This window comes from Aulonocara sp. 'chitande type north' Nkhata Bay, linkage group LG9 (assembly GCF_057382095.1).
Source record: "Aulonocara sp. 'chitande type north' Nkhata Bay isolate Kocher_YH1m ecotype deep benthic linkage group LG9, A_spYH_male_GT1.1, whole genome shotgun sequence".
In the NCBI taxonomy this organism is placed as follows: domain Eukaryota; kingdom Metazoa; phylum Chordata; class Actinopteri; order Cichliformes; family Cichlidae; genus Aulonocara; species Aulonocara sp. 'chitande type north' Nkhata Bay.
The window spans coordinates 23,602,119-23,629,934 of NC_141352.1; the positions used below are offsets into that span (position 1 = coordinate 23,602,119).

The following is a 27,816-nucleotide window of genomic DNA, read 5'->3' on the forward strand; positions in this document are numbered from 1 at the left end:
CCTGGCAAAAAGCACACTTAAAATGCATTTTATGGTTAATACTCACCTGAACCTATGAATTGATTATAGATATTCACTTTACACGACAAAAACACACAGAATGTAAAACTATAAACAGCATCGCAATTAAATAAATTCTGCTTTGAATCACATGAAGTGTTGTTGTTAGAAGCGCTAAAAATAGAACCGTGTAATTGCATGACAGATGATCTTAGTCACCTGTGTTGTGCGAAGCTAAAAGCCATCCGTGGGGAATGATTTCCTTAACAGGCAGCCAAGAGGTCAAACACTATTAGCGATGTTCCAGTCGACAATCTGAAGGAAAAGCATGTTCCTCATCTCGCTGAGAGTCTCTGAAAATGGGCACCTCTTTGTCAGGGCAATTTGTTGATGATGCATGGTTATGATAAGAATTGAGTGAAGTGTCTGTGGCTGCCCAGGGCCTTGCCAGCCAAGGCGGCGGGGCCAACACAAGTAATCAGTCGAGGTCCAGATTGAGCCACCGATAACACGGGGTCCCTGATTGCTCATAAGTACCCAAGGCAGCGGCCATTTAAAACAATTTCTGGTGATTTTGATTGACAGTTGGTCAATCAAAACCCACATCTTGTTGCTGCTGCTATCAGTGCTGGAGATTACATCGGATGTCTTTGCTTGAGCCGCTGTCTTTCTGCTTCGATAAAGGAAATCTCAACTGCGTCAGGCTATGTTATTACTTCAGTTTGTGTTGGGATAATTTTCTGTTTCATAAATTTTGCGCTTATTAATTATATATTAATGTTTTACCTATGTTTCATTTCACTCTACTTTTTAACCCTTTTAAGACACTTTTCTTCCACGCTTCAGGGTAGTTTTATAGTTGTCTTTTTGGTTTTTACATTTAATTGATTGTATGTTTTTCCCTCAGTTCTCTTCCAGTACTTGAGTTTTTCATCCACAGGTTTTAGCTGCATCCTTTTGGTGGGCTATGTGTAGCTCTCAAAAGTAATTTTTGGGGGCTTTTAAATATGGTATGCACGAAGCTATCGTGCATTATAACCCATAAATATGTGAAGAAGAATACTATCCACATCTTCGCTTGTAGGTTTGCATGAACTGCATGACAATGAGCACATATGGTGACCTTGGTTACTCCTGACTAACACTTGAAAAATCTTACATGTTCTGTTTTTGCCAGGTTCAAAGCTTAAGAAAGTATGTCAATACCTGTAAGGAGATGGCATATTTACCAACCAAAGATGCATAACAATTTCATTGCAATCTCTTGCATCATTGTAAATTATACTGTCAATTGTATTCATGAACCTCTGAGTGCATTAAATGGAAAGAGATGCTAGTTGTCTACATTTTGACTAACACCTCTAAGGTGCAGGCTATAAACACAGCTGGCAAAAATATATTTTAAGGAAATGACAAAACTGGAATTAAATGTAAAGAAATATATAATATGTATATCTGTTTGCCTTATAGTTTTAGTGTTCAGACACCTGTGGTATTGAAAATGAAAGGCGGATACTTTCCACTAATAAAATTCACACGGTGTGGTAAACATCAAGTCAAAAAATGAAAATATTTACTCAAAAAACACAAAATCTGGAATACTGGTCAGGCTTCTGTGAACTTAGGCTTTCTCATTTGCTTCTGTGACTTCATGTAACTGCAAACCGACTCTTTTTCTCTCTCTGTCCATATATATGTATATCTGGAGAGTGAGTTTTCATAGTCAGTGTGATGAACATTGTGGAAATGGTCACTTATAAAGACTGAATTTGTATGGTAACTACCTATTACCATTGATGTCTAAAAAAATGACTTGTTGGTGTTACACTGGTAAAATATCCTTTTAATATTGTAGTTTCACTAACTATAAAACATGCACCAGCCATACTTTAAACCAAACTCTGATCTTTTCAAAATCTTTTGATAAATAAACCTCATGGAGCGGTATTTGCTTGCCCTCCACAAAACAAAGTGTAGGATAAAAACTAATGAATAACCTTGTCTCACATTTCACAAATTACTGTGAATCGCTTCGTAAATAACATCCTCATATCTTGCTGTCCTCAAAAAAATAGGCCACAATGCTTGACAACTGTAGACCATGATTTTTGCTATATGTATGCATGTATACATGAAGTTTTAATGCCAAAATTATGCATTTGAAAGAATTTTGGGGATCCTATGAAAGCAGAAAGTAGTGCACATTGTTTATTTGCCATTTATCCTATTCCACCTATAATCATCTTTTTACTTTATTGTTCAAGCTTGGCTAATTTACAAAACTAGCGCTCAAATGGCCAAACATGAACCTTGCAATCACCACACAAGCCTCCGTGGAGTGTGAATGCTTTGTCACTACAAGGCCTTTCACCTACTTAAAGGCACATCAAAAAATGTATGAAAAAAATAAAGTTCTCTTTTCTCTTTCTTCCTCCTTCTTCTCCCCAGTTACTTGAGATCCCCAAATGCGCAGAGAATAAAGTCAAGATTTTTTTAGTCATTAATTAGATGCTCTTTTGGATTTTAGTTTTTAGTTTTCATAGAGTTCATGTCTATATATTTGTACACATGTTCAGAAGGATTGAAAGAAAGTGCTTCGATATTTTAAGGAACTGAATGTCAATTTTATTTTCAGCAAAAGATAAAAACATCATTTGCACAGTTCTGCCTCTTCAAAATAAATAAGAATACATATCAGTGTACATGTGGACACCTAGTTGTAACATAATTTGTTTAAGCTGGAAAAGAAAATTGGCACAAAATGATTATCATACAGTGTGTCCTTTCACCATCAATATTCAAACCACTGACATTATTTACTTCATTTCTGAAAGACAATATATGCTGGAATCTGCAAACTACAGAAGCAAAAGTCATTTACTTACAAACTGCAACTTCACCCAGGTTAGGACCGTCACTTCAGAAACATATATTTATTTTTTTACTCTAGGTGGTGTGAATTTGCAGTCAAGCACAGCGAGGACAGATCCATCAGTGACAGTTTCTGGTGTAGCAAACATTCCCAGACCCAACCTGCCTTGTACAAAAGCAAAACAACTAAATCCTGACAGATTATACCTCAGAAATTATACATTTGACTTGGCAATAGAAAGGCTGAAGAAAAAACAGACTGAGACAAACACTACATTGCAACTTCTGCAAAATGTATTGTTGGGAGAAGAAGAGAAATGATGTTTTCCTGTTTCACCCAGTGGAGACATCAAAATGACGAGCATGTCATTCTTTTTATGATTTGCACAACTTATGTCTTCACATCATTTCCTTAGCACATCAAATACTTGTTTATACTTTATTATATGTGTGCAGTTGCACTTCATATAGTGTTGAAGGATATTTCTGAGTCCGTGAATAATGTGGCTCCGGATTTCAGTGTTTGTGAAAAACAGCCCCTCATCACCCTGCTCCCCGTCCCAAAGATAGAAGAAGGAGAAGAAAAAAAATCCCATATAAATTGCTGTCAAATTTCATATGAACAGTCAAGTGACTACTGATTAGCCGCTAGAGACACAGCCTTTCATGAGAAATTTTTTATGTTTTTTTAGCACAAAGATAGCAAAGGAATGCTTCAAAGCAAGAGTGCTGGGCCGGTGCCCATCACAGGAATGAAAGGACAGGTGCCTCCCCGTAAAAATGCTCCAACATGTATGCATTCTGCAGTCAATGGTTGGACCCAAGCCCAAAATCTGAAACCTTTAATGTCTTTTCCACACAAGGTTTCCTCCTCAGTCAAGCCACTTTTGAAGTCCGTGTCAAAACTCACCATGGCACGATTTTCAAAATCCATACAGGGAGGTAAACAAACCAAAAAAACCTTTGAAGTCAAAGTGTTTTTCTTTCAGTCTCTTGTGTTGTCTTTGAATCTTTTCCTCCAATGCACTAAGGCAGACAAAATCATTTTCTCTGACAATAAATTACTATTATTTTTTGGAGTCCCACAAATGTTAAGAAACACATTTAGTGGCTATGACAAGACAGTGGTGCTATCGCTGTTGCCGTACAGGTCGGCCAGCTTTTTGAAGCGTGGTCCCCAGTTGCTGAGATAGTCATAGTTCTGATCTGAGTCTGTACTTAGTGACTCCAGTGAGCTTAGCGACTCAGCTACAGAGCCGCTACCTTCAAAAGCATACGTCTGCAGAGAGTCGTACGGGGGAGCTGATGGGTCCACGTCGGCATCCTTCAGTCGCTCCCAAATAAACTCTCGAAACACCACATTGTCTGGTAGGGATTTATAGGATGGGCGAGAAGCTGAGGGGTAATGAAAGAAAGTAGGGGTATCTGGTGTGACGTCTCGTCGTACATTGGGGTCTCTGATGACATTGAGGTTACGCAGGGTCACCATGTCGAAGGCCTCTGTGTCCTCCTCGCCCCCTCCCTCATCGTCGTAACGGACGATGTTTTCTCTGATATCTCTTTCCTCTTCCAGAATCAGAGGTTCTTTTCTTCTCCGACGCATAGTCACAATTAGTAGAACCATGACTGCGAAGAAAAGCAGAAATCAGTCAGTAATAAGTGACATTCTTTCCATTCCAATCAGCTGAAGATGCAAGAACAGATGAAAAAAAGTAATTTCCACCTAAGAGTGCTTGTACTTTAAGAGTTCATAACATAGAACAAGTGGGAAGCTTGCAGAGAGGCATGATGCAATTGAGTGTGTTGGCAAACAAGTAAGAGATACAAATTATCATCTTACTGTAAGCGCTTGAATCGGATTGCATTCGACTGAAGTGCTTAAGACAATCATGACTAGACATGAGACACGAGATCATGAGAGTCTACGCTGATATAAATTGTTTGAGGTAATTTAAATACATGCTAAAAGTAAATGAAACAAAACCAAAACAAAACAAAGCAAAACACCTCTTTATAGCAACTGAACAAAAATTGCTGAAAAGGTCCTGAGAGGGAAAATTATTCAGATGGGCGTTCAAGCATGGAAATATAGCAGTTAGCTTAAATAGATGATTGAAATTGTTTGCTAAAAGTAACTGAAAATAAGTTTAGTAAATATCAAACTGTTGCAGTGATAAGCTAAAAGCAATGCAGCTAAATAGTTAACTGAAGTAACTGACTGAAAAAGCTCTTAAAAGAAATTAATAAAGGTTCAAAATGGGTGATCAAAGTAATTAATAAATGCTAGCTAAAAGTAGTTAGCTAAATCTGATATTTAGCTAACATTAACTGAACGGGTAAACAGCTGCTGGGTAAAGCAACAATGGATGGAAACTGACAAACAAAGGTGTCCAAAAATGATGTATGATTATGTTGCACATAACGGGTAACTGTTCAAATAGAGCACAAGTGCAAACTTCATCACATACCCAACTTTCAGACCAACAAATGTAGTGCGGAATATTTACTATCCGTTTTGTTTGCTTATTCAAGTCAAAGTCAATGGGGACCGGAGCCTATTGCAGTTGCCATGGGCTGAAAATTGGGGTACAATCTGGACAGGTTGATAGCCCATCACTCACATTTACACCCATGACCAATTTAGAGCCACCAATTAACTTCTCCTGCATGTCTTTAGACTCTGAGGGGAAGCCAGATGAGACGGCGCTAACCACCATGCTGCCTATAAACTCAGTCAATAAATAAAAAATGCACACATTTGGTGGGTGATGTGTTTCCTCACTGACTGGGTATTGATTCATTCAGGGCTTGTCGGAGCATGTCTGATAAAATAGCTTGGAAACCGCCGCCCTATCAATTCAGTGGTAGTGCTTTGCAAATTCTATTAGTTACAAAGCTAAAACTGTTATGTAATATGCTGTATTTCGTCCCTCTGTGTTTTCCACCTCCTACGTTTTGCTTCAAGACTTGTACAAAACTCCACCAAACTGAAATCCTTGGTCCTCTGAGATCTTGCCAGAAGCCCTCCTCCAGCCCCTGTTCCCTCTCCCATACATTATTGCTGAAAATAACTCTACGCCCAAGCAAGCTGGCAAATGTCTAATGATCCTCTATCCATCAATGTCAGGCTGGTGCCAGTGAAATATCGTTCCGTGGGCCCATATTTCTTTTCCTTCTCGGCATCAAGCTACTGCAGGCAACACAGAAAGAGGCCCTGGATCCAAATTCAAACACCACTTCACACCCTCTAATAAGGGAGCAAATGGAAGAGATGGAAGGCAGGAAAGTGTCACATGGAAACACTGCAGGAGATGAATGGACAGCTCTCTGTGGGCTTTTTGGTGACTGTGTGTACCCTATAACAAAAGCACTATGTAGTAGTATATAAACCAGATTTTGTGAAATATTTGGACTACTCCTTCACTCAAACAATGCTACCAATATCCATGATACTTTTCAGCGCTTTGGGAAAGAATGCCAAACATTTCTGTGGAAGATTTTAAGCAACTCGAGTCGTTCTAAATTCTATTCAAATCAGCAAGGCTTCTCCAAAGTGAATTACAAAGTGGCACATTGAAATAGAATATTCTCAGTGCTTTCCAGCAAAGCTCTTTAGGTTTTAATGCCTAGAAGGCAGCCACAATGCATCACAGACTGGAAACGGGCCAACATCCAATCACAACCCAAAGGATGAGCAGGTGGATGGTCGGGCATACAAATAGTCAGTCTGTGTCAGGTACCAGGGGTCTTGTAAGAGATGATTTCCAGCCGAGGCAGTTTAACAAACACAACCGTGAAATGACAGGAGCCGCACTTTTCATAGCACATGTACTGAAGATGTATACTAAATCACAAATAGACAAAAAGAAGATCAATTTAGTGCTACAAAGGCTTTTGCTGTAATTGAATTGCTTAAATGATCTACCCCACACAATCGATTGCAAACAAGGTGAGTTTTCAGTGTTGCCCTTTTCTTTCCAGCAAGCATCACTTTCTCATTAGAGTATTTTTCTATGCGCTGTGATTCTGGTGAAGCCAGGACTGATTATTTACTCATTTTGTCACCCACACACAATCTATGTCTCTTCGTTGCAATGTAATTTATGAGAGGTATTAATCAGCAGCTGTGAGGCTGTCTGACATGAGTGGAAGCTCAATGTTTAAATACTAATTAATGGTACACAGACAATTGTTAATGCCATTCATATTTAAAAAAAGAAAAACAAAAGAAGCACCGCTTTTAAATTATTAAGGACTCTGAAGACCCATTTTATTACTCCTACTATGAGTATTGATGCCCAGAATGAAGACAATTTTCTGACAACTTTTAGCACTTTCTACTTTTCTGACCTCCCCTGTGTGCTTTTGAGTGCTTTTTTCACTCGCATGCACTAAATCAGAATTTAGAAACATACTGAACTGGTACATCTCTCCAAGCTACATCTGCATAGATCATATGTAGTGAACAGCTAAGTTTTTTTTTTATTAGTTTATTTTTTCTCACTCTAGTTAGTATAGTTAGTTAGTATATCACTTTTTGTTTAGTATCAGTCTTTTCGATAAGGCCACTTTGGATGGACAGAGCTCTACTGCAGTGATTAAAAGTCCACATAGCCAACCAATCCAAAATAGCCATGAGAAGCATGAAGACCATCAGGAAAACATATGGAGTACAAATGAGGGAACATAACATAAAAATGAAACACAGGACTATAAATACACACAGAACAGTAAATAGGGAGCAAGAAACAGGTGAGGGCAGAACACTGGTGGACACAGGTAATGGTAGTTAGGAGGGAGGAAGAAAGAGGCAGGGAGTAATACAAAAGAAAACAACCCTTCAAAGTAAAACAGAAAATAACCAATGATGAAGCCCACAAACACCATCCATCCATCCAAGCTGGTATTGGATGAGAGGCTGGGTACACCCTGGGCAGGTCACCAGTCTATCGCAGGGCCAACATAGAGAGACAGACAACCATCCATCCATCCATTCGCTTCCACTTATCCTTTTCAGGGTCACGGGGGGCGCTGGAGCCTATCCCAGCTGTCATAGGGCAAGAGGCAGGGTACACCCTGGACAGGTCACCAGTCTGTCGCAGGGCTAACACACAGGGACAGACAACCATTCAAACTCAAATTCCCGCCTACGGCCAGTTTAGAATCTCCAGTCAACCTAACCCCACGTACGTCTTTGGACTGTGGGAGGAAGCCGGAGTACTGATCCAGACACAGTGAGAACACCACCAGAATCAAAAACACAAGAACAGCAGCAAAGTCAAAATTCTCAGTAATATTAAAAATGGATCAAAATCCTGGCATCATAATGGCATGTTGCCACAGGCTGAGTTTTTATTAAAAGTTATTAAACATTTTTCTTTTCAAAGATGAATTGGATAAACTAAAGAACATCATATTAAAACATGCTGTGACCCAATTATTATCTCAGTCAAGCTCCTATGTAGGCATGAGAAATCACTAACATCAGCTTTCTTAAGTGATGAGATAGCAACATCTTCCAATCATGTCTAGGCTGGTCGCTGAAAGTTGCTTTATGGCTATGATCCAGAGACCAAACAGCAGTCAGTGGACCAAAGACCTAAGCAGGACCCAAGACCAAGCATGGATGGGTCACCTTCTTAACATTCACGAGATTATTGCCAGTTTGGTATTGAACCATTGTAAAGTCTCTAGTCAGAGGGCACTTTGAATGTGCAACTTTGCACCTCTAATATTTTAATGATTCAGAGCCAGTGAGCCTGTTCTTTTTTATTTTATGCCAAAAAGCACAGCAACGCCTGAAAAAGAATTGCTGTATGATATTACTATTGATTTCTTTTGTAAAATGGGGATTTTTGGTATTTTGTAAGACATCCACTGTCCTGAAAAATACCCCCATCAACATGAAAATGCAAGAAATGATGCCAAACACTGTTAAGAGCAACAGGTGGTGATAAAACCCTAACCATATAGAAATGTTCTTTAATCAGAAGCATAAAACTATATCATTGTGCACAGTCTGATGTCAAAAAAGGAGATAAAGGTACACACAAGACAAAAACCTTCATCAGTGAACTGAGATGGCCTTTATGCGTGGAAGGCCAAAACACACAGAAAAAGCTCTGTGCTACAAAATACCCTTGTACATGTAGACAGGGATTAAAACAGCATTTGACTGTTAGTGTGTGGGTTGTTGTAATGAGACTGAAGTAGGTTTGGATCTGACTTGGTAAAAATAAATAATAATTCCAGTGTCTATACATAGTTTTGCAAAACAGAGAGCAAATCAAGTCTGAAGGATTTGACTTAAATGCCATCCACACACAGCTTCACTCACCGTGACCTTAAAGTTGGATATTTTTAATAATTTAAAATCAGAGATGAGCCCCAAAGTAAAGTTTTGAAGTGATCTGTTTTGTTGTCTCCAACCAAAACTCAAAAGCAACAACAACAAAAAACACAGCCTCGCACTGCAGAAGCAGATGATTGGCAAACGACTGACACAATTAAGCGATTTTCAAAACAGCGCCTGATTGGGTTTCTGAAGGTGATATTTAATAGTGACAGACCTATGATTTCTAATTACAAGAACAAAGAACAGACAAGAAAGGAAAGGGACAGAAAATAACAGTGTCAAACCAAGGAGGTGTCACACCGCTTCAGAAACATAACAGATGTCGCTCTCTTCTGGGGATGACATTGTCTGTAGAAGCAAATAGATTCTGCACAACTTGATAAAGAGCAGGGAAACTATCACAATCATCGAATACAAAGCCTCCATTTGACTGGCCACATTTTATTATTTATCAGAGCTGCGATGTGTTTGTTGAACGCTTCAAATGGCTTTTATGTCGCCTGTGCTGTTGCTGATATTATCTGTCACACTATTAACTGTGCATCTGTCCCGATTATGCCCCTGCGCTTATTTACTGTTTTATCAACATTTATGTATTTATTTGCGTCCTCTGTATCCTCCTCCAAGCTGTTGCCACTTTTTCTCCAAATACTTACAAGAGGTCTTTTCAGCTTTTGCCAAGCATAACGAAAGACAAATTTGAAGTTAATTGACTTGCTCGACTGAATAAAGGCTAATTTCCTTTTCTTCTTTTTCTTTTCTTTTTTTTCTTTTTTTGCATGTCACACAGCGTTGTAATGATAGCAAACAACATTTCGCAATTTTAACAGTCAAAGCCAACGCGGCCATTTTCAGGTCACAATGTGCACAGTCAAGCTGAAAGATGGTATCTGAGAAAGAAATCGTCTGCTGTGTGAATGCAGACACATAAATAGAGACACAGATGGAAGACTTGCACAGGGGACATGGACTAAAATAAGAGACAGATGAGTAGACATGGTGATTTAAAGGATGAGTCTGATAAGAAATAGTCAGACAGAAATAACTGTCTGGAGATCTGGAGTGCTGCGTAATGTTCTAATTGGCCCTCTGGAGGACTGGGCAATATCTGACCTGTACTGGGGGGAAAAAAACTGGATCATAATGTGATAATGATCCTCTCAGTTATTTGGATACATCATCCAAAAAGGACTGTCATTAAAAAGATTCTAAATGACTTAAAAAAATGCTTGTGTTGAGATGTTTTCAGGAACATAACTGCAAGAAGCAGAGAACAGGCTCAGTAATTAAATCTAAAAATATCAGCCTATGATTAATGGCCACTTAGCTTATGAGCATTTAGTGCTAAAGCTAATGCACACAGCTCTGTGGACTTTGAAAGCAGACCAGCAAAAACGCCGCATTTTCTTTAAGCTCCCGTGAAGCTCCAAGCTCCAGGACAAAGTGGAGGAGTGACACTCCGAAGAGCTCTCCACACGCAACATGCATTGTAGTTTTTAGACCTGTCATGAGGACAGATAGCTAGAATCAGCGTTACTGGTGGAAGTGCGTGCTCCACTCACCTGATGAGAGGGAGAGAGAGAGATTGATGGAAGAAAAGAAGGGGAGAGGGATGGAAAAAAAAAAAGAAGACATAAGACTAACGGCACCTGAGGATGACAGCAGGGAGACAGCTCCGGTCTTATTCCGGCTCATGTCTCGTCCACAACAATACAATCACACGCAATCACAGCCTCAATTGCTACCTGCAGATTGAAAAAGATCTTGATGGAACACTATCAAGGAAGATCAGAATAAAGGATTGGGCAACGTGGGCACGCATGGGCTGTTAATACGAGGGAAACTAGAGGTCTCTGGTGGGGGTGGATGGGACAAACAGACACAAAGAGGAAACAGCGAAAAGGACAGAGGCCAGTTGAGCAAAACAGACTGATGGGTAAAGCTACGGAGCTAAGGACACACAGTCACATTCACACAAACACAGAAACTTGGAGGTATATTAAACTTTAGGCCATTAGTTCCATGCCCATGGCCTGAGGACATGTTGTGTAGAATAGAGGCAGCTTTCATTAGAGGTGCCACGCTCAGGGTTGCACTGCTACGTATTTCCCCCTGTTGCTCTTTTGAAGTTTTCATTTATCAAAGAAAGTGCTCTCTGTCGCAATGAAAAGAAGGCAGACCTCAAGGGGACTAGGATGATAAGCAAAGTTTGACCCCATCAAAGATCTCATTTCAGTTATTGTATATGCTGTTTAGATCCACCTCGGCTTTCAGTGAAGATCATCTAAGCGTTAAACTATGACTCTGCCCTGATGGGGTAAGGCTTTATCTGTGGGTTTTATGAGCAACGATGCAGCCAGGAGCTGACGGCTCACTGCTGCATCATCTATAAGAGTATGCTAATGAATTCTCATTTACAAGTGTCTTTACTAATATCTTAACATATGGTGTTACAGAAAAACAGTAACAGAGTGCCCTTGAAATGCAGTATTCCATACAGTACTTATCTGTATGACCTCCTTGTATTATTATTAGGTTAATAAAATACACTGACATGTATCTGGGGGAAGCTGTAATAAGAGCTCTCTAAAAAATGATCTAAAATCTAAAATCTCATCACTGACTCAGTCTGCCTTCAGGCACTGCTTTCTCTCAATAAAAATGCACATTATTACACTGGATTCTTTTTTCTTTAACGTAAATGCAAGAGTGCTGGGCTGTAGCAAAAATGACACACACACTCACGCACACACACACACACACATATATATATATATATATATATATATATATATATATATATATATATATATATATTTTATTTTTTTTTTTTTATTGTTCCTGGGATCTGCTGGAGCCACTCGCCCAACTTGGGGGTCACTGCATCAAGTGCTCTGCTGGGACCACTGTTACCTTCACCCTCCACATCTTTATGAGCTCTTCTCTGAGCCCTTGGTACTTGGTACAATATATGCATTTATTAACAATAAAGACTATAACAATTAAATCTTTTTAAACAAATGTTTAAGTAAGTTTTTTTTTAGCAAATTAATCCTATTTCGTGAAAGTCAGACAAAGTATATCAAGGTGATCTTTTATCTGTTCTTGACTTACTTAAGTAAAAAAATGACATGAAGAATTTTACCACAAGATGAGCACAAAAACCATTACACTAACTCTAGCCAACTGATCCTGTTGACATGATTTCAGTTGTATTTCACTTGTAAACATCCAGGGCTGACCGACTGAGGTCACGTGTATTTACCAAAGAGCAAATATGAGAGGCAGCTATCTCCCCCAGGTTTGACCTCTGCAAGACCTGAAGATGCAACTCTATTTTAGCAAGAAATCTCTTGCACACTCAGCTGCCTGGAGAATGCATAACAAGCACGGTCTAAATGCGCTGTAGATGCTGAGGTGAGCTGTGGTTCTCACATAGTGCACGACTGTAAAGCTACATTACCAACACTTAATTCTGTACTTACTCCTGAACTACAAGGTTTAAAGTTAGCTTAAGTATATCCCCACTGCAACTTAACAGACAAATGGAGCTAAGCTTGTATGCTGTTCAGCCAGACAACTAGGAAGAAATGCTTAAGTCTACAGAAACTCTCAGCTTCCTGCCTACTCTTGATTTGCTAAGGGGCTTAATTATCATAGGAGTTGACAAGGTCAGAGGTGGGGGAGGGTTTATTTTACTTACAAGCAGCCAGGCTTTTTAGCAATTTTTGGTGGTCTTGAGCAATACTTTTCCAGGCTTTCTGAAAGTCTTTCAAAGTTCTTCTTTGGACAATCGCTGCTTTTTTCATTTATTTAGAGTCCAGTCATTATAAAAGCCAAGCATAAAAAAGAGCATCTAACTCAAAGGAGGAACCAGTGTCGTGTCTACATATAACAGTCACCTTTTTAAATTGGGTCTTTAGGCAGCTTGTTGCAAAAGCAGTAATTTGCTACAGTGAGTCTACCAAAAATGCCAAAGATAGCAGAGTTTGACAGGTATAATGTGTGCGTGTGTACGTACACGTAAGTTCTTTGTGTTCTTGTGATGCTGAGAAAAAGATGCTCAAGAGATGTTAGTGAAAGAAATGACACTATATAGCCTTGCCAGCCGTTTTACTGATGTAATCTCACAAGCTATAACATTATCAGATCACACTCATATACATGTTATAGTGCTGCTGCTTCTTCATGCTTATTTGCTTACTGGGTTTTCACACATTTTATGTATTATTATAGACCAAAGAAATAGTTGATGAATAGGCTGCAGTAGTACTCAGATACGAACAATCTTATAAGGAGAACTCCAGACGCCCGTGTGGAGCCATAACAATGTTTTTATCGCGCTTTCTTCTGCTGTTTTCTTGCATTCACTGATTTGGCTTGTTTGTCATTCGTCATATTTGCAATTAGGGCGAAGCAGCTTGGCAACAAACACACAATTCAAGCTGAAGTTTACAGCTCAGGGACCGCTGTTCTTTGTTGAGATTCAGGGTATAACTGCTTCACTTCACTAAGTTAAATATTAGCTGCTCGTGGTAAACTCTACAATGACAGCCGATGTCTTGGCTCTGTTCAGTCATTGTTTGTGCAACATCAGTAGCCATTAGTCGCTGAGGCTGTCTAGAGATCTGCTTTTGGACAGAGTTTTAGCATTTCCTGTATGATTTTCTGCTGGAGCTGCATGCTGCACCCATCTACCCATCTGCCCGTAATTGCATTAGTATCGATTTGGCTTTAATTTTAAGTTCTCATAAAGAGCTGAGGTCATTTTTGTATGATTGGTTCTTAATTGGAGAAATCCGAGGGCATGAAGCACTTGCTAAAGTAGGTCAGTGAGCAATGGTGCGAGTTATTGTACAAAATCTTTAGCTGCTAGTGCTATAACCACATTAGGGAAGTTGAAGACCAGCAGCACGACTAGAATTATTGCAGCGCTGCTAGTGACAGCGTTGCCTCTGAAATGGTTAGTTCAAAAATAGGGAATGGGTCTGCAGCCACTCTACGGTCAGTTGCCGTATTCAAAGCAACTTAAGGTAATAAGATAGTAACAAAACAGAGTCAGACTGAGTTTCTAACTGAATGGGGTAAAATTGGCAATTGCATAGAATCTGTTATTGATAATATAAAAAAAAAACACCTCTTGCTTGTTGCAAATCTGTAGCTATCTACACACACAGAAATTGGCATTCAACATTCAACAGAAATTTACATAAACTACTTACATTCAGTCAGAGTCAGAACGTCAAAAGATTTCAAACGAAATTTCAACAGAAATAGCGATATGGTTGTGCAGTTAGGTGATTTGACTGTAAAGTTAGTGTAAAATGTTTTAATATATCCAAAATTGCATGCCCCCCAACCCCCCCAAAAAGCAAAAAACAATCCAAAGCAAACAAAAAAAATAACCCAGGTTGTAGAAGTACAGCGACTTTCACCCCTGCAATAAAGACGGTCCACTCTGGGCTGTCCAACCAATCCCATGAGCCACCAAAAAAAAAAGAAGAAGAAACAAACAAACACACACACACACACCCACACATATCCACACAAGCTGCTGTTAACTGGACTTCCGTGACACTAAGGTCATATAGGGCTTACCCAGAAGTGTGATGATGCAGCCCAGAATAGCCAGGAGGGCACCTGTGCTGAGGCCAGTTGCTGTATAGGCCACAGCTCCACAAGACAAGGCCACTCCGTCAGAGTCACAGTCACACACTCGAACTGAGAGTGTATTTGTGCTGCTGAGAGCAGGACTTCCACTGTCCACAATCAACACAGGGAGTCGATACACAGGCTGCTCCCGTCTCCTGAAGCCACCTCGCTTTGTCAATATGGATGCTGTGTTGTCTGCAAAGTAGAGTTAAAGCATGAAAGCATCATATCACTTGTAAGAGAAGACATGGGAAGCTTTATTTAATCTGCATATCAAGTTTATTGGCTTCAAATGAACAATGAACTGCAAATATGTGACTAGCAGGGGCTTAACTTCTATCTTATAATGATTGCTGTGCTTTGGTTGTGCAGTTTGAAATGATTTTACAGTATTAAAAGCAGCAATGCCAACAGATGGTGTCATTAACACAATTCATTATATGACACGCTGTGGCATCTCTCCCTGCTCTGACCACCTGTTGGCTAATAACAACTTTGGTTTGATGGTAAAATCTTATATGAAATCGCAGCACATGAAAGAGAAAGAGGCGGCTAGAAGAGAACAATGTGCCATTACATCAGCTGAAAAAAGCCATTTCATGTCAGCTATATCAATAGACTGAAATGCACTTTCAAATTTTAGCAGTGCATGATTGAAATGTAGATTTTTTTTTGCCTTGAAGGACAACTCCATTGTTTGTCTGGGGGATATTCAGATTGCTTTCAGAAGCCCAAGAACAAGGAGAAAATGAAAATACCGAGGAGTTCTCTTGCAAATGTGACATTAGTAAAATCAGGGGAGAAAAGTTTCCTCGTGGATGAATAAAAAACACACAGCTGGTTAGTAACAACTGAGATGGGTTGCACACTTAAAACGCTGAATAAATATGTTCTGCTGCTAAATGTGAAACATGTGGCTGTGCCTGGTATTTGTCCTCAAGGGACATCTGTGCGCAGGAAGGTGGAAAACACATATGAATAAAGTGCAAATGTTATGCCAGTATTTGATTACTGAACATGCTGTCCCACCCCTGATCATTAAACATGCTGCTACAACAGTCTCCACTCCTAGATTTTGGAAGCTAACTACAGGCATTTGGTGCCATTCAGCCATGAATAAATAAATAGATAAGTAAACATGAGTACAGTCTGATTTTGACCAGTGTTGATTTGCAGTCTGCGCTCTAGTAAGGTGTTGGATGGGGTTAGGGCTTGGTGCAAGCCGGTCAGGATCCTCCACAACATGCTGGAAAAACCATCTCTTTATGAAACTGGTTTTGTGCGCTGGGAAACTGACATGTTGAAAAATGACAGGATCTTTTCCATATCCCTGAGCATTGTACTTGGCACACCTGAACACTAGAACCAAAAGACTAAGAAACAAGTGCAAAATGTCTTTTTCAACTCATATTTTAGTCTTTTAGTGTTTGACAGCAATAACACACATTGATTGTACAACTGATAAACTACTTGTAAAGGTACTTCCTGTTAGAACTGGAAGTTCTAGTGATCTATTACCCGAAATTCCACAACAGTGTTATTTGTCATGTTTCCTTTTAGTAAAAAAATCACTGATGTCTTGCGCCTTTAATACGTAGAGTTAGAACTGAGCCAAAATGGCTTGCAGCTAACCACAGGTATGTGGGCTTTAATCAGCGGACAAGTCAACTATTGCATTGGCTGCACATATGAAACATGTTTGAAAGAAATAGTTAATAAAACATCAGGCAGCAACTGATCTTTACATATCACAAATTTTATTTTATCTGCTGATTCAACACACCCACTGGAGAAGACTGCTGCTCAGCTTACTTCAGTCATATTCATGAACATGTTTGGCCCACTTTTAATTACATTTTATTAACCAGTAGTGCTGTTGTTCTCTAACTTTCCATCCATTGTAGAAGGAACCAGTTACCACTTTAGTTTAGATTTAGAGGTCTTTATGAGTTTTTTGTCTTTTGCCCTGTCTAACTCTCCTTACCCCCAACTGGTCGCAGCAGATGGCTGCCTGATTCTGCCTGAGGTTTCTTCCTGTTAAAATAGCGTTTTTCGTTCCCACTGTTACCAAATTCTTGCTCATAGGGGGTCGTTTGATTGCAGGGGTTTTCGCTGTAGGGTCAATATAAAGCATCTTGAGCATGACATGCTATCATTAGTTTCTTCTGAACTTTTTTAAGTTCAAAAGAAACTAATCCCAGAAATATTTTGTTAATAAGCGTCAAAGACTCATAACTGAAAGTTCGTCTTTCATCTCTTAGGCTACAAAACTTTATTTTATTTTATTTTTTTATTTTGGCCATCTTGACAGTAGGTAGACAAATTGATTGCTTCGTGAGGTGGTGTGAGGTGAGGTGGTGTGAGGTAAACCACCTGCAGCTGAATGTGGCCAAAACAAAGAAGCTGGTGGTGCTTTAATTTCTACGAGGGCTCAGATCCTTCAATGTATGCAGCAGGCTGCTCTATATGTTCTATCAGTCTTTTGTTGTGAGCCCCATCTCCTTTGCTGTGGCATGCTGGGGTGCATGCATCAAAAGCAAAGGACGCAAACAGACTGAACAAACTCATCAGGAAGGCTGAGTTTGCTGTTGGCATGAAGCTCACCATCCTGGAGGAGGTGATCAGTGACAGGATTCTGGCAATCATGGACAATAACTCCCACCCCCTCCATAACACACTATACAATCTGAAGAGCAGTTTCAGCGACAGGTTCCTTCAAACTTGCTGTCTGGGGGAACGTTACAGCAAGTTGTTCCTTCCTGCTGCTATCAGGCTCTTTAATTCATCCACTTGGGTCAGATCCACACATGTGGAACAGTATTAATCACACCTCAATGCACCCTGTCACTTTTGTACACCACGACATATTTACACACATACTTGTACTTTTATATTTATATGTATATTTTTCTTTATACCTATAGCTCTATATTTATCTATTTATCCTAATATGTATCTATTAGGGGTGCAACAATACTCGTATCGATATTGAACCGTTAGATACAGTGCTTTCGGTTCGGTACGCATCGGTACGTATCGAACAATACAAATTTTTTAATTTATTTTATCAACTTTTCTCCTGACGATGCTGTCTGTGTTGAGCACCCAGTGGATCTGTGCTCGACAGTGCAGCCTAAGCGGAGTAGTCGAACGCAGATTCACTGACCGCAGTGCAAGCTAGCAAGACAGAAGTTAAGCTCTTGTTGCAACATGGCAAATTGAACCTCCCCCACCCTCATTCAGATGTGGCGTTTGGAACTATTTTGGTTTTCATGTGAAGTATGACCCTAAAGGTAAGCGCGTCATGGACAAAAGTAAAACAGTATGTTGGATGTGCCACGCAATGCTCAATTACATGGGTGGGAACTAGTGCGTTAGCGCAGTTAGCTCGTTAACGTGTTGGCGCCGTCCAGCCCCACGCACGGGGCGATCCGTGGTAACTCGTTAACGGAGATTTGTCGTGTTGTGGCGTTAACGTCATTTCAACGAGATTAACGCTGACAGCACTAGTGGGAACACAACGAATATGACTGCACATTTACGCCGAGATCATCCTAGTGCAAAGACAAGTGGAAGCAGACAAAAACAACAAGCACAGATGCTACAAACTTTACCCGAGTCATTTAGACAGCCGTTAGCACATGATTCTCCTTATGGGGACCTCGATCGAACCCAGGTTAAGATGCACTGCCCCAGAAGAAGCGTATAGTATAACTTTTATTTTGGAAAGAGCCATTTCTCTGTAATAAACTCTCTTTTCCAAAGATGAGTGATTTCTCGATCAGATAGTTTTATTTTTTTTATTACTTTGTTGTTTCAGCAACATTAAATTTAAAAACTGTACTTTTGAGTTAAAATATATATTTATAATTTTAATATATGACAAATTAAAAAGGCATGAACATTTTTTTGTATCGAAAAAATATCGAACCGTGACACCAAAGTATCGAACCGAACCGAACCGTGAATTTTGTGTATCGTTGCACCCCTAGTATCTATCATAACTCCGTTTCGATATGAGCGCTTGTTGTTTTTTTTATATATTTGCTGCTATGACAACTCAATTTCCCTCTGGGACTACCGTAATTGTCGGGCTATAAGCCGCTACTTTTTGCACAAGCTTTGAACCCTGCGGCTTTTAGTCAGGTGCGGCTTTTCTATGGATTGTCCATGATTTTTGTCATATCGTAAGACGATTTGTTTTGTGTGTTCCGCTGTTGTACGGCACTACGTTGCCTGGCGGAAGGATCGGGGTTCAAGAGTGGTATGTTAGTCACATGTCCGTCCGCCAGGCAACGTAGTGCCGTACGAAGTAGCGCGAAAAACAAACTTCAAAGTAGCGGTACGCGTTCAGCGGGAGTCGTGGATGATGAGCGGCGATAAACTTGCAAGTTATGCCCAAAAAGCAAGTTATGCCCAACGCCATCGGTGGATTCTGACAGCGTGGAAAAGTGTGAAAACATCCACGATCACCAACGGATTTTGAAGGGCTGGACTGCTGCATGATGGAGAGGAGGACACCGCCACGGCCCTTCAGAGGGTGTTCGACTCTGACACTGACAACGAGGATTTCTTTGGTTTTGAAAGTGACAACGAAGGAGAGAAGCGGAGAGTGGATGACGAAGCCATCCTGAGCCTGTTTGTATCCGACACTGGAGAAGAGGACTTTGGTGTTTTTAGTGCGCAGGAAGAAGAGAAAGATGGTGAATGACTGACTTTTCTTCTTGTTAAAGCCGTGTCACTGCACCTGAGCCTAAAAGGTAGTCCGAATCTATTTTTCTGGTGTGCTGTAGGCTACTGTTATGTACTACATGTGCAAATATGTACCCATAACTTGTTTTTCAAAATATTAATAAAAGTGATGTCTCCAAACAGCCATCTCTTTCCTGACAATTCCCTTTGTGCATATTCTCTTACATATGATAAGTCAACATTGAAACACCTGCGGCTTTTAGTCAGGTGCGGCTAATGTATGTACAAAACAGGATTTTCCCCTGATTTTAGCTTGTGCGGCTAATATTTAGGTGCGCTTTGTAGTCCGGGAAATACGGTAATAAAGTTTCTCTGATTCTGAAAAGATATTCACATTTTAATCAGTTTTACATTTGTGAATTAAACTGAAAAAAAAGGTATTATTTTTTTTAAGGTTGCTTCTTTAAAAATGTATTTAAACAGACCTTAAATTGTATAACTGCACAAACAAAATAACATTTCCTTGCATTGATTATTGTGTTTTCTTTGTTTAATTTCCATTGATCTGCATTTCCTTCGTTATGACGTACTAAATCATTAAAGCTCATACAGAATTCATTAAGAGTCATTTGGGTACCATGGAAAAAAACACATATTAACATGCTATAACACATTACACTGGACACCACTGAACATACTATGTTGTTGTTGCAACATTTGTAAATGTGTCCATACAGTTCATTCAGTATACTCAACATACTGAATAAGAGGTTAATAGAATATCTCCTCAGAGAACCTTTTTCTATTCAAGCTGTCCTTAGTCTACTAAGGTGTTACTAAAACAACAAGTACATGATGTAACACATGTCTGCACTCAGAAGGATTACTGTGGCACAACCTGGTTGCTGCTGCTGTTCTTTATACAAACTAACATTGCTGCCTGAGCCGAGCTCCCACACATGTGAACAAAACACTCGACAAAGGGCCATCACCTCAGAATGCACATCAGCTCAGCACATGCTATGTTTTTCAAAGCAGTGGGAATTCATGTAAGTAAGTAATGATGGAGTCAGACACAGTTCTCACATCTTTAAAAATATATGCAAATTACCACTTAGGCTTTTCTATAAGAACAACTAATTTTCTACATCCACCCACTGTTTTGCTTGTAGGTGGATAACAAATCATTATGACACAAAGACAGTTTTCACCTTGTGTGTTTGATTTAAAGTTATTCCTTGATCCGACACATAGACACCTCGCACTAAGTTGAACAAAGTTATAGCAAGACTGAGTTCTCACTCGGATGTGCTCCAGTTACAGAGGAAGTTTGTTTCTGGATTTCGTTTTGATGAACAATTACCAAGAAAAAAAAGTAGAGGGGGCATTGTCACGGCAGAATAATGGTTTCATTTGGCAGTGCTGGGCATGCCGGGGGCCACCAGTCACTCTGTACTATTTTTTTTCCTGAGTCAGATTGCAGAGTGTATTATAGCCAGATACAGGGCAGATATAGGGAGCTGAGTGAGCAATGACTAAAGTGTCAATTGCATTGCTGCCAGGCTCAGTTGGAAGGAATAAACAACAAACAAACCATACCTAACTTGAGCAACACCTTTTACAGACTCTTAAAGGTCAGTAGCAATTATCTCAAGGGATTGTTTTAAAAATGTATCTCCATGAAATAAAGCTAATCTGACTGAACTCTGACAGTAATGTAGAAGCAGTTTAAACCTCTGACTGAATTCTTCCAAATAACATGTATTAGTTTTTATACAAGTATCGACTACCAATATGTATGTACAAACTATTTTTTTAATTTCTCATCAGCATATAAAAATAAGGCTAGGCCACCAGCTGTTCATTCAACATTAGGCTTCATCTGAGCTAATGCGAGTCGCTGAACGCAATATCACTCAATGTTTGTGGTGTTGGTGTCTTTTAGAGAAGTGTTTCCCAACCTTTTGGAGCCACAGCAGCATTTTGATAATTTTCCCCTGTGCACGAATTATAGCGGAATTGGTTCGCTTCTGACCACTACTCATGCTAGGGCAGGGGTGCCCAATCCCGGTCCTCGAGAGCTACTATCCTGCAGCTTTTAGATGCATCCCTACTCCAACACAGCTGAATCAAATGGTTTGATCTCTTCAGCATGCCATCATGTTTGGCAAAGACCTGATAACAAGCCATTCATTTGATTCAGGTGTGTGGGAACAAGGATGCATCTAAAAGCTGCAGGACGGTAGCTCTCGAGGACCGGGATTGGGCACCCCTGTGCTAGGGCCTTCATCTGGGTCAGAATTTTCTCCAGGACCCAGGTCATATTGACTATTTTTTCCCCAAGTATTTATCTATTGCTATTATATGCTGCATTGTCTAACTCACTGCATGACTTTTATGTAATTTCTTCTTCGTCTTCTTTAGTTTTACTGGCAGTTGGCAACCCATTTAATTAAAGGAGGTAGTTATACTGCCCTCTAGTGGAAGAGAATGTAATAGTTCGGCTGTTTACTCATGCTGATCGCTTAGAGTACCAATCTTGTGTAACCAGATAATCTTCCACGGCACACCTGATCATTTCTCACACTGTTTCAGAGCACTTGTGATATAGTGACATTGCTTTACGTTTCCAAAATGCTCAAACTGAGGCTTAAAAATGGGAGTTGGGTGACCTAAATCAATCTCTAATACGGTAGAATTAAACCAGAAAAATGATGTTTGACACAAGTCAATCAATTAAAGGTTATCCACATGCTGCATTTTATAGAATCAAATATAATTTTTAGTGTTCGACTATGGACTGGGAAATTCTGCAATGCATAAAAATGCAGAAAGAGACCAATCATGATATAAAAAATAGATCAGTTAAAATATGAAATCTCAAAAATGCTTTTTTGTAAGATAGCAATAGATCATCCACATAAAAGAACTGATCTGCCTCCTTTAGCATCATTTTAAAAACCTTAGACCATTTTGTTGGCAACATTTTACAACTACAAATTCTACTTTATATAACTTTAAAGCTTTTTAATACCCTCTAAAACATTTTTAGGGGAAACAAACATCAGTGTTTTTTTTTATAATTCTCTACACTTCAGTATAGAAGTATAGACAAACAATGACATGCACACACACAGGAAAACAGTAAAATCATATGAGCTTGAAGATAACATCAAAGAATACCACAAAAGGTTGTCTCACCCTTATTATCTCGCAGAGTGAAGTTAAGGTTACCAGCAGCAGGTCCTGCCAGGGCGAAATAAAAGCGATGACCACTCAAAGGTTCATCCTTATCCACTGCACTGATTGTCTGGATCACCTGAGGAGAATGTTAACACAAAAAGACATTCGGCATCAGTTAGCTTGCTGAGTTTTAGCTGATCTCTCGGGCTAAATAGGCGTTAATCACGGTGTAAAATGCTTAATGTGGGTTTGCAGTTAGTAAGCTCACAATCTCCCTCAACTTGAGGAAAGCATTGTCATCAAGGCTTTTGTATATGCATCACTTTTCACTCTGTCATAAATTTATGTACACGGAGGCATAAATCTTGTTTAAAAGGCCAGGCAACAGTGTGAGTGAACTGGAGAAAACCAACTTGATTCTGATTGATGGAAAGGATTTGTTTTATAATGTTTGGCTGTGGTTTTGTGTCATTTATCTCTTGAAGTACAGTAAGTGCTTATTTGGCAAGAGCTTGGCAACCTCTTAGGGATGAAGTGTTTTCTTTGGGGAAGTGATTTCTCTCAGCAAAACATTGTCCAGAGATTAGTTTTGCAGTCAGTGTAGAGACCACAACACATTTAGTGTGTTCAATTTTAACCCTTTGATGATACTACAAAGGAAAGAAAATGCTATTTTCAAGTGTCAACTAACCACATGGCCTTAACTGTAGAGATGGCAAATCACAGTAAAAGTGGATCGCTGTCTGACAGTAGAGATATCCAAGTAAAGTAATGGCAAAAACCAAAATATAATGCTTTTTATGAAAGTAATAATAATATACTATGCATTGTCCAGACCAGGAAAAACATCTGCTTTTATAGAGGTGCTCACAGTTAATCAACTAAGGATGTACTTAGTTGGGGCGATTGTGGCTCAAGAGTTGGGCGTTCGCCTTGTAATTGGAAGGTTGCCGGTTTGAGCCCCGGCTTGGACAGTCTCGGTCGTTGTGTCCTTGGGCAAGACACTTCACCCGTTGCCTACTGGTGGTGGTCAGAGGGCCCGGTGGCGCCAGTGTCCGGCAGCCTCGCCTCTGTCAGTGCGCCCCAGGGTAGCTGTGGCTACAATGTAGCTTGCCATCACCAGTGTGTGAATATGTGCGTGAATGGGTGGATGACTGGATATGTAAAGCGCTTTGGGGTCCTTAGGGACTAGTAAAGCGCTATATAAATACAGGCCATTTACCATTTACCCCATACTATGTACTTTAACTATGAAAGTGTGTTGGTAGCACTTTCCTTTAAAACTCATTGCCCCACTAATACCTATGACTATTACTGTTATTATCAAGCTGTAATGTAAAGAAGTGCTAAGAGTAAGTTTATCAGAGCGGAAAGATATTTCTCAATTATACTAATCGAAAGATTTATATGACAAAGCCAGACTCAAAAATTTAAGTAATCCAAAGGCACACGTCTATGCATAAAATAAAAATATATTCTTTGAAGAGGATTCTCTATGATATAATCTTTAAGGACTAAAAATACAGTACTTCCTACATTATTTTATCACTGCATATTACAATAAATCTTGACACTCAATGTTTCATCAAAAATCGCAGCTTCTTAAATTTCAGTGGTAACCATCTGTGAAAGACTCTTCTATTAACTCTGTATTGCAAGATATGTATATTCATTTAAAACCAGTTTAAAGTCATACTGTTGCAAATGCATGTGGTCCTTTGGTCCATTGGATTGACATAGATTGTGGGCTTTAACTATGGGAAAAATTGACATTAAATTTTAGTTAACGCACTTCCGCCATGGGATATTTCAACACATCCTGTTACTGTGTTGTCTGGTTCTGCAAACTACTGTGCATCTTAAAATTTAGGGATTATTTTTTGCTCTCAAATGCAGGTTACAAGTTTTGTTCAACCAACTTTTCAACTCACTTTGAGGATGATCATTATTTCCATTTGCCAATATTGATAAGTGCAATATGCGAAGCTGTAGAGGAAGGAAGCTTTTCCTCTATGTACCCGTGTCTGGCTATGGGAGAGGTTTCTGCTTTAGTTAATAAAGTATTCATCTACTATTTAGGGTTTATCAAGTGTTTAATAAAGAGAAATTGCAAGGTATGAAGAGCAACCGTGTCGTAAAATTGGCTGTATTCATAGCTAAAAGTCAAAATCTCCCTCCGCTGTCAGACTGTGTATCAGTGATATCTGGTAATGACAATATGATGAAAGGAAATATACAGATACGACTGACCAACTCTAATACACACATCCCTCTTATTATATTATCTATCTGACCTGACCTTGGCCACCGCATTAAAAAATGAAGACAATATTAGGTCAGCGCACTGAACTGTTGTATTACTGATGCTCTTCAAAATAAATCCATCCAGCCAAGCATTCCCACTTCATTATTACGAGCATGAAAATAACTCATGATGAAAACTGATGTTGCTTGAGGCAATCCAAGAGAAGCATTCACATCTGTGGGTTAAAAGTTTGTTTCAGTTTACTTTTTTTGCCTCTGAACCTCAAACTAAACCGAATCTTGCTCCTTCTATTATAGACGACTGTCGAAAACTATAAATAATGCAGGAAATCAGATTACAATTTATTTACACCCACTAGCACATGCTGTAATTATTTCTTTTTTTTTTTTTTTTTTATTCATACAAACGTGTTATCTGAAAATCAATTTCTTGTTTTAGCTCCCCCCTCCGCTAAAAAAAAAAAAAAAATCAAAGCAAAAAGACAAGGCTTTAATTTCAGCATCTAGTAGCAGAAAGAAAATAAAACAAACAAAAAACAAGCAAAAATCTCTCACAGTACACGCTGTACATGAGAAGCACATCAAATGCCGAGACGCCATATGGACGACAAATGATAGCCACCACAACGGCCATCAAAGTGGGTGTTACTGCCGCAGTGTCCTTATAAATTTAGATCAAGCCTCCCGAATCCTTTGTAGGCAATCGAGAAACTCAACCCTGTGACAACTCACACCCGTGGACAGGATCCAAGAGATCCTTAGAAGCAATTCACACTAAATTATCACATCTCCCAGCCCCAAACAGCTCTGAGTTGAAAAAGCAAAATAAGATGAAAAAATTAAAAGAGTGAGGAAGTAGAAAAAAATAAAAACAACCCCAATGATCCATCAGTGCCGAGACATGGATTATCAGTTGTCAGCTGTGATTAAATGCTGCTGGTTACAAGCTGTCAGGTATTAGGGATTTGTGTAGGTGGTAAGCAACATCCTGCCAATTATTAAAACTGGCAGGCGGGGTGAAATACCATGAATGTTTTATTCTTATTTCTTAACAAAATTAAAATATTTGCATCAGCAAGTATTTAAAAAAGTGTCTCTGTTTGCTGTATAGTTTTGCAGTGCAAGGGGAATTTATATGGGGAGCAGAAATGCAAAAAGGTTATCTGCTCTAGTTCTCAAGAACATTTGGGATATCTGTATATACAGACAGAAGTGATGTTTGTGTCAGCGGCAGATCAGTGACAGGCAAACTCAACAATTGAGCATCTAAACATGCAGCGTATGCATGCTCGGCTGCATATCGCCAAAGCTGCCACTGATCCTGGGATCATAATAACTCACATGCCTCTCACTCTGTTATGGAAATCTCACATCTGATAGAAACCTTTCTTTGTGGTTCCTACACCGCCGATGAATCCAATACACATTCTGAACCCTTTGATGTCCTTTGAATATTGCGGATGGATTCCGAGCTTATCTCTAGGAAGCTTTCCATTCCTCACGGCTGAGGGAAAGGACTCTAAATCATTCTTAAATCAAACACTTTGTAATGTATAATGCCTTTCATTAATGTGGCTCTGATGCAAGGATGCACTGAACCTTTGGTGGGGAATCCTCAAATGGGTTGAGTAGGAGACAGGAGGAGAGAGGCATGGCTGCGGACATAAATTCTCGCTCAAAGACATTAACAGCTGCAGCCGACTGGTGCCTGTCGCAAGGAACGGCTGAGGAGGCCTATGAATCACCGAATTAAAGGGTTTTTTGAGTTTACACATGGCTGCGTGTCAGACCACACCGGATATTAAAGGACAAAGGTGTCTCTGTTTGTTGCCTTCAAAGGGAAGTAAGAGAATGTGCAGTACACAGAGGAATGTATGCACATTTGTATTGTAAAAGTGGGATGTTACTCAAACTCACTAAATTGTAACCAAATTATCCATAAAATGAACAAAAAAAACAAACAAAAAACAAAAACAGAAGGAACTCAGATTGAAGAATGACATTTAGAGCCATATGAAAAAGAAAGGTTTTCATAGGAGTCTATTCAGTACTGTGAAAATCTAAGCACATCTAATAAATCAGCAACCTATACCTATAACCTATAACTCTTAGATAGCAGTAACTTAAATGAATCATTTTCTGTAAGTCTTTCACTTTGTTATAGAGGAATTTTGGCCTACAGTTCATTGAGGTTTGTGGACCTTTTTTCATGCACAGCTCTCTTCAGGTCACACGACACCATTTCAGTCAGGTTGAAATCTGGAATTTTGTGTGATCCAATTTATGGTGTCTTCTTCTTTTTTAATCAAACTGCTGCACTGACTTCTTTTTTAATTAAATGTTTTCTTTTGTAATCATTTTATTATTTTTCTGTATATTTCTAATATTTTTTCTTCTTATATATTTCTCGCATGTATTATTTTAAGACAGGCGGGGATTATGGTTCCTCCCCCCTGTCTTTATCGTTAACTGTCTAGTCCAGTTTTACTTGGGCGTCACTTAACCTATTAACCTATTAACCAATAGCAACCTGTTATATGTCAGCTGGTTTATCTATGAAGGTGTGATTGGTTAATTAAATTTTTTTCTGTTTCTTGTCTTTTATTTACACACAAATTGTACTTTGTGTATCCCTGATGAAGGCCAGAAGCTGAAACGAGTTGGTCAGTTAATAAAGTTGTTCCTCTTTCATTCTAAGAGTTGTTAGAGTTCCTGTGTTGTGAGTTTTTCATCCTCTCCATGCACCTTGGAAGTAGGTAAAGCTGTGCCAGAAATTTTTGCTGCGATATGATCCAATT

At 39.3% G+C, this 27,816-nt stretch overlaps 1 protein-coding gene across 1 annotated transcript in view; it reads right to left on the minus strand.

Annotated features, from left to right (window-relative positions):
- Positions 1 to 2,615: 2,615 nt before the first annotated feature.
- The window catches only part of LOC147322183 (cadherin-7-like), a 124,518-nt gene continuing 99,317 nt past the window's right edge, over positions 2,616 to 27,816 (minus strand). The window contains exons 10-12 of the mRNA XM_086306609.1: positions 22,772 to 22,889; positions 14,825 to 15,073; positions 2,616 to 4,497 (exon numbers count right to left, since the gene is read on the minus strand). Coding sequence (XP_086162735.1) covers positions 3,983 to 4,497; positions 14,825 to 15,073; positions 22,772 to 22,889 — 882 coding nt within the window. The 3' untranslated portion in view covers positions 2,616 to 3,982. The remainder of the gene's footprint in view (positions 4,498 to 14,824; positions 15,074 to 22,771; positions 22,890 to 27,816) is intronic.